This window comes from Silene latifolia, chromosome Y (genome assembly GCF_048544455.1).
Source record: "Silene latifolia isolate original U9 population chromosome Y, ASM4854445v1, whole genome shotgun sequence".
Taxonomy (NCBI): domain Eukaryota; kingdom Viridiplantae; phylum Streptophyta; class Magnoliopsida; order Caryophyllales; family Caryophyllaceae; genus Silene; species Silene latifolia.
The window spans coordinates 314,555,829-314,563,597 of record NC_133538.1 but is presented as its reverse complement, the minus strand read 5'-3'; the positions used below and the strand labels follow the sequence as shown (position 1 = coordinate 314,563,597).

The 7,769-nt window shown below is 37.0% G+C and overlaps 1 protein-coding gene across 2 annotated transcripts; it reads left to right on the top strand.

Moving 5' to 3' along the window:
- Positions 1-1,496: 1,496 nt before the first annotated feature.
- Positions 1,497-6,860, top strand: LOC141633718 (uncharacterized). 2 transcript variants are annotated; one of them, XR_012538496.1, is made up of 15 exons: positions 1,497-1,647; positions 1,740-1,819; positions 2,345-2,439; positions 2,622-2,782; positions 2,887-3,038; positions 3,156-3,274; positions 3,553-3,716; positions 3,870-3,944; positions 4,256-4,318; positions 4,427-4,564; positions 4,791-4,946; positions 5,186-5,238; positions 5,456-5,634; positions 5,731-5,851; positions 6,610-6,860. XR_012538496.1 is itself a non-coding variant. In XM_074446146.1 (14 exons), exons 1-14 carry the CDS (start codon positions 1,584-1,586, stop codon positions 5,789-5,791), a joined length of 1,560 nt encoding a protein of 519 aa, XP_074302247.1. In that variant the 5' UTR covers positions 1,497-1,583; the 3' UTR covers positions 5,792-6,140. The 2 variants fall into 2 exon arrangements, 1 of the variants encoding a protein (XP_074302247.1); XM_074446146.1 differs by lacking the exon at positions 6,610-6,860 and having other exon boundaries at positions 5,731-6,140.
- The last annotated feature ends 909 nt before the right edge of the window (positions 6,861-7,769 follow it).

Sequence of the window (7,769 nt, the reverse complement as noted above, 5' to 3'; positions counted from 1 at the left end):
AACTCTCAATCTTTTTGTTATTGAGCACAAGCCGAGCAAGGCCAAGCTCGAGCTCGACTTGTTATCATCAGTCTCTCGTAAATTTCTTCCTAATCTATTTTCTTTTATATTAGCGGCTTTTTAACATGTGTTCACTTCAAAAAAAATCAACTATTTCTTCGTTATAACTCATAATGTTTGTTATACAATTGAAAAGTTTATTATTTATAATTACGAAATTAGTGAATATAATTCAATTTATAAGTTAACAAATCTAATTTAAAAGATAAAAATAATGATTTAACGAAGCTCAAGCCGATTCCAAGCTTCAAAGTTTTAAGCCAAGAGTTTCAAGCAATTCCGAATCCAAACTCAAATTTTTAAATTGATTTCAAGCCCACTCTCTCACCAAGTATTAACTCAAATTCTGAATCCACATGTATCATTTTCCTCCATTGTGTCCCATTATCACCATTCTCTCCTCAAGCCCAATAAATCTCTTATCATGCTCTATCAACTCCGTAGATATCGAACATACCTTTCAGATATTATTACCCCGTAGTACTCAAAGCCGAGATTGAATCTATCAACCCCATTTTCGCCTATTGTTGGGTTTCATAAGCTATAAGCTATATTAATGAAATCACTAGTCTAGATCGCGCGCAATGAATGCGCGTTATATATAGACCTATTACTTTATACAGTATTACTTATGTCAGAGCTTGCTTGGATTGAGGGTAATAGGAGGGGAATGAATAGGGGAGTAATATGTGAGGTGTATTTCCCATGTTTGGTATGAGGGTAATTATTCACCTCCTGGAATTATTACCCTTGTGAAGGGGTAATACATTACCCACCCTCCCCCTGGGTAATGATTAAGGGAGTAAAAGATCTACTCAGTAATCATTACTCTTATGCCAAACATATCACCAAGGAACTCATTACCCCACTAATTAATTTCCCCAGTAATTATCGCCCAATAAAACTTACCCCCTTAATAATTCCATGGATTCCAGGCAAGCCCGAATTTTAGAGTAATACTGTATCTAATTAATTTCATCACCTCATTGAATTGCATGTTGATTTTGCAAAAAAGAATTAATCTCAAAATTATTTAAGAGAATTAAGTAATTTCATAAAATGTGTATATTTATGAAAATATTTTAATTACCTCAAATTTAATGATTTCATTTTATAAATTTTCTTTAATTTTTTTAATAAATATTTTTCGTCACAAAGTTAATAATAACATAAATGTATAGTTTAAAGTTTTATACATTTTTTTTTTAATTTTTTTAAAAGATTAAATTTTAAAGTTTAATGATAAAAAGATTATAGGTTGCAAAAAAAATCGTTGTTTTTTAAAATGATAGATTAATTTATTGAAAGAAAATTTAATTTGTTTCAAGTTGGAGTATTTTGAAGAGAAAAGTTTTTGAGAATTTTTATTCTCTTGGTAGATTGGGGATTTTTTCGTCAAGTTAACATACGGTCCCAAGCAAAATCGCTTTGGTTCGAGTCAAGCTCCTTTTGAGTCTTTGGCCAACAGATCGAGCCCGCGCACGCGCACGATCAGCATTCATTCCCAAACACAGTGGAGAAAGATGCAAGCTTCGAGCAACAATGGCGATCGAACCAATCTTTCTCGCACATTCAAATATCTTATGGGTTTGTCACTATCCCATCAAATTTCCAAACTATTTTACAAAATTTTACTAACCCAATTTGTTATTCTAATTTAATTTTGATTTTCTATGCAGCAACCCAATTTCTATCAAGAGGAATCCCCTTTATCTTCAATTCTTGGATCGTTAGGCATCTTACCGAAGCTGATTATGCTGTAAGTTGCTTATTTACTGTCAATTTGTTATAAAGCTGTCACCTTTTTTGTAATTTGATCTCTGTATTTGTAATTTTAGCTACATTGCTAGGATTTATGGATTGTTGAAGTTTAAAAGATTGATTTTTTGGGTGTTTTACTGTGAATTGTGGTTGCGCTTATTTCTCTTGTGAAGTAGCGTTCCTTGGAACACAAGGGTAAGGCTAAGTACATCCGACCCCTTACCCCGCTATTTGTCGGAGCCATTGAGGCACTGGGGTGGAATGTTGTTGTTGTTGTTGTGGTGGTGGGTTGTGGTTGAATAAAGTGGGAATCTTGGAAATGTATTGATAAAGCTAATTTAGTGTTAAACCGCCTTACCGAAGAGTTTTTGTTGATCATGATTGGTGGATGGGTTGATAAAGATTCTCTAATAAGGAGCTATGTTGCAATTTGCAAAGAAATGTTTTTGATGGTGATTAAATCCATTTTATGTGTTCTGAATAGTTTTAATGGTTGATTGACTTTCTGACTGTTGGGTTGCAGATTTATGCAGTGCAATTCCATCTGTTCGTTACCTGTGTACTGTTTCTCAGTCGTGAAGGATTTCGGCGTGCGTGTATGCGTGTTGAATTCAAATGGTATTTTTTTATCTCTCTTTTTAGCTTGTTGATTTGGTTTACATTATCAAATTGGGGTACACTGCAAATTTTTTGTATTGTGATGTTAAATGCTTGGCCAGGGTCTCTCTGGTGTCCGTTGTAGTGAAAAATGATTCATGAAAAATCAGTGATATTTGTCTTATTTTTTGCTTGTGCTGCAGTGAAGACGACACAAATGGAGAAAATGCATCTAAGTTAATGAAAGTGGCCTGGCTGTCTCTTCCTCTTGGTATGGTTGTTACCGTGATAGCTTGCACAGCCATCTTCTGGTGGCAAGAGCTGAGCTTTTCTAGCTCATATGGCCAGGCTATATTAATAAACGGTAAGGTACTGATCATCTCAGCTATATCTTGTAGGAGATGATGTGAAGAATTTCATGTTAAATTGTTGTCTTACTGCTTGATCTGTTACTTGTTAGCGCTGCAGGCTTTGCATGCTTGTTGGAGCTTTTGGCAGAACCATTGTACATACTTGCTCAGTATTTGTTTTGTCTCAAGCTAAGGATGGTTATTGAAAGCACAGCAACACTTGCTCGTTGTCTAACCACTTATGCGCTCATTGCTAGGAAAGGTGGCTTCGTAAGTTGTGTATAGCACGCTAGATGTTAACCGTCTTCTGAATTGTGTTACTTCTTTCTACTTTGATAGCTTGCTTTCTTTTTCTTACTTGAGATCAGCTTTTCTATTCCTGTGCAGCAAAATGCTATTGTGTTTGGATTGTCACAAGCATCATATGGAGGTTGCATTTTCTTAGGTTATTGGGGCTACTTTTTTTTCCTTCATGGATTGCGAGGTTCACAGCTCTTTCCCTTCAGGTAGATTCTACTATGTTGTCTAAGCGAGTTATTTGCTTGTCTATTTAGGGAGACTCTCCTATGCAGTTTACCTAAGATATTTATTAGTATAAAAGCAAAAGCATGGTGCTGTCAGGATACGCGACATTTGTGCTTTTCATTATACCTTTTGGTGGCTTAACTGAGTGTGCTTCTGACTTCTGTTTCGGTTTCATTGAGTGTGTTTCTGACTTCTGTTAGGTTGTTTCTCTATCACAGTATCGTGTTGGGTTATGACCCTTTATATCATTTTCTCTCAGAGCAGGTGACATAATGAAGTATGATAAGCCACTGTTCAAGATGTGTACGCTGTTTACCCTTCAGTCATTCCGTAAATTGGTTCTTCAAGAAGGAGAAAAAATGGTTCTTGTGTGGTTTGACACTCTGTATAATCAGGCTGTATATGGTCTAATAGACAAATTAGGTGATTTGTCTTCCAACACTTGATACTTGTCTGTCTAGTTTAAAGAATTATAAGCTATATCCCAATGTTCAGAATTCAAGACATCTTTTGCTTGAAACAGTTGGTCGATGTTAAGGGCTTATTTGCTTACGTTGTCGACAATTTATATCTCAGGAAGCTTGGTCGTGAGAATGGTATTTCTACCTTTTGAAGAAAGTTCCTATGTGACGTTTGCAAGGTCTGCTACAGGTTATATACTCTCTCTTTTCGAGTCCTCTTTATCAATTCTCCAAAAAAATTCATATATACTCAGTAGCTCTTGATGTTAGGCATCTCTACTTCCGCTCTTTAGGATGTATCTGCGGTTGTATTTGAAACTCTTAGTTCTCACTGAAAAACATCCCTAATTCATCGTCAAAAGATAGCAATCAAAGCTTTGCTATATGCATTAGTTTCTGTGAAAATGTTGTACCGCCAATCACCATGCATAACCAGAGTACTAGATATTATTTTTCTGTAATCATATATAAACTTATAAAGTGCCGCCTTTCACATTGCAGAAGAATCAGTAGACAGAAGGAAACAGCGCCTAACAGAAGCCCTGAAGCTTGTGTTGTTAATCGGTACATCTGCCCATCTTGATATGTCATTGATACAAAACTCGGACTAGATGGTTGGATATAATTGCAGATTTATTTATTTCACACTATTTATGTTGATGATTGTCGTAGGTCTTATTGTTGTGGCTTTCGGACCAAGCTATTCTTATTCACTCATTAGATTGTTGTATGGCCATAAGTGGAGTGATGGAGAAGCTTCACCTGCCCTCAAATACTATTGCTTGTATGTTATGCTTCTTGCTATGAATGGTAAGTGATATTTTGCAAGAATTTTAATGGCCGTATTACTTCAATTACTTTTGAACTTTCTTTTAACTTCGATCACTTCTCATTCCCGTGCTTCTCGGCTCGAATAAAAACGAATGAACCTTTCTAATTCTATGTTAATTACTATGAACATTCGCAGGACCCCTCCTGTAAGAATCCATATACAGATTTCATTAACATATATTTTTCAATTTTTGGATTGCATCAGGAACATCGGAAGCTTTCCTTCATGCCGTTGCGGATGAGAGCCAATTGAAGCGCTCTAATGATTCACTACTTGTCTTTTCACTGATATATGTTTTGTTGAATATCCTGCTCGTTCGATCAGCTGGGGCCATCGGTTTAATAATAGCAAATTCTACAAGTATCCTTGTTTATGTTCATAGCTGTAGACAATCATTTTGCCAAATGTTGTGACTTTAATTTCTTTCGCCGATTATACATAAGAGCCTCTATTTACGTGTCAATTCATATTTTCCATCGAAAGAAGTCCGACAAGATACAGAGTTTTTCTCTTAGTTCTTAGACTGCTAGTTTTCCCTTTTACCTCACTCGTGCTGTTGGTAATGATTTCCGACCTCTGTTTCCTTGACTATAGTAAAGATATGGCACTGAGGATAATTTATTCAGCAGTTTTTATTAAGCGTTACTTCAAGGTTGGATTTCCTTTCTTCGAAAAAACTTATATGAGACGGTCTTACGCGTGAGACCAAACTTAAATGAGGCATGTACAAGGACTTTGAGCGGATCTCACGCGTGAGATTGTCTCATACAAGACTCATTACTTTTCCGTAATGCCAAACCTCATTAAAGTAGGGATGTCCTGTTGACTCTGTTGAGCGGTTTCCTAGTTTGATTTGCTAATGCCTACAGGATTCGTTCTCTTTCTCGTTCCGGAGCTGTTTGCCTTCAGGTTGGCTGGTATTGATAATTTCTGGAGCCATCACTCTCATATCCGAAAAGATGTTTCTGAACAAAGATAACTTCTGGATCTCATTTTTAGTTCACTTTTCCGTTGGATTTACTTGCTTCTGTTTTTCAGCTGCTATCATGTAAGTCTTGTTTCCATCGCCGCCCTATACTGTACTGTTTAACTGAGCAATCAGATAGTTTCTGAACTTACGCTCTATCTTCTTTTTGTTCGATAGTTACTACCGGGAGCGAGGTTTCATCAACAAATTGATCCGTATTCGCCATCATGCCGACTAGATGGGAATATCCTCTTCTCGCATCACTGAAGATATCTTCTTCTCTCCCTCCTTTGCTTGCGTAGTTGCCTTATCCATTCTTGTTCAATTATAGACATTCCAACCACTGATTTTATGCAATACTTGCCTGCTGATCGACTTTGGCTTGTGGGGGGTCGTTATCTCTTAAGCAAGTGGTCGCAAATGAAACGACCATAGTTAGGACTTAGGAGGGGTCTACCCATTAATTTGTTTTTAGCAACCAACTGCTACGTGGTTTCCGATCTAGCAAGTGGAAAATATCATGGAATTTGATGGTCGATCAGAAAGCAACGAGTTTAACCTTAGGTTTATGTATGATTTTGAGCATCTTCCTTGTTTATGATAGTCTGAAGAAGCTCTATATCACGCACCATCCCGGGAAAACTCACCTACGCCTTCTCTGATTTTTTCCCTATCGGTTGTCCCAAGAAATCCTTGGAGCGGCCTCTTGCCAAAATGGCAAGGGAAGGCTTGCCCTTATTACACCCTTGTGGCAGGACCCTTCCCGGGACCCTCGCCTAGCGGGGACGCCATCATGCATAGGGCTACCCTTTTGGTTGTCCCAAGAAATGTTACGTTGACAGTTGACACACATTGGCCACACCACATGCTACGTGCTGACACAACACTCCTGACACATAGGTTCGGAAAATGTGAGTGTTTTCACATAAAAACGTGTATGACACCCATAGCCGGGTTTGAGTAACATAGTTCTCAAGCACTCGTCCTATTTGTTTATAACTTACTATTCCTAAGTTGATTGTTCCACATAAAACATAATGTGTACAACTCTCACAGGTCGGTCAGGCACCTCACTACCTCGTCTTTCATCGATAGCCATCAACCTATGAGATGGCTTTTCTACAAGGAATTACGGTATCAAGAAAAATTCCAAGGGCATCAAAGATCGAGCCATTTCCATCGTATCCACTAGGTCAATACTCAATAGGTGACTTGTATTCTTTTCCCAAAATTGGGGGAAAGTTGAATTTTTTCACGGAATGAGCAACAAACAGAGACAAGAACTTATCCAAATGATGTGTACAAAAGGATTTGGGTGATGTTAAAAAGATTTTTCAGAAGCGGATCTAGAAAATGTTCTTTCCAGGGTCCCAAAGCAAAATATAATACATAATTCTACATGAAATTATAAATTTGAACCAATTCTTACGTATAAATGTTCTTATCCAAATGATGTGTTCAAAATGCTGATGTGACCTCTATTATACTGTGGCGGTCTGGCTGACTTGTTTCTAAATCAACAATAGGAATGTAAACTCACTAATGCATAGTTTGGGAATCGGGATGTTCCTTGATAGGCAAGACTTCATCTGTTGTGTGGTCAGTTGTGCTCGTTTTTTATTTCTCTTCCGAGACAGCAACCAGGCAACGCATCTCGGGGTCTCGACTCAGGATGATGATTCCTGTTGAAGCTAAATATACGTTTTCGGCAACAAATAATTTATAATATGAAGAGGAAGAATGAGAAAATGATGACAATGGTGACCAACATGAGCTTTCCATGTACACCATAATATTTGTCATTCAGAAAAACACACTTTTGCAAATACAAGGGAGTTGGGCTTGGAGTTGGAGTTCCTTTTAGGGTAATGCTATATTTTCTCATGTAGTTTTGTGTGTATAATATAAAGTGAGAAGATGTTGAAACAAAGGTCATAACTTATACACTCTTAGCCTTTATGTATTTCAGTAAGTTTCCCTTTAAGACACGGTAATTTCTGTCTTTAAGTTTTAAGACGGAAAAATGTGACTACTTTTTAATTTTAGCTGTAACAGCAGTTATAACATTTTGTCGTTAAATGATCACTTTTTATTTAAAAAAATGGCAATATTTCACCCGTCTAAAACCTTAAGTCGGAATGGACCGTTTTAAATGAGAATGTGTGTGTTTCCAATATGGGTACATGTACTGATTCATCAACAACATGCTTACATAC

Excerpts from the sequence above, each read along its gene's own strand:
- LOC141633718 (XM_074446146.1), top strand. The coding sequence starts at position 1,584 with ATGCAAGCTTCGAGCAACAATGGCGATCGAACCAATCTTTCTCGCACA. Across the intron at positions 3,275-3,552 it reads TCACAGCTCTTTCCCTTCAG|AGCAGGTGACATAATGAAGT; the intron begins GTAGATTCTACT and ends ATTTTCTCTCAG. Across the intron at positions 5,239-5,455 it reads TTATTAAGCGTTACTTCAAG|GATTCGTTCTCTTTCTCGTT; the intron begins GTTGGATTTCCT and ends TAATGCCTACAG.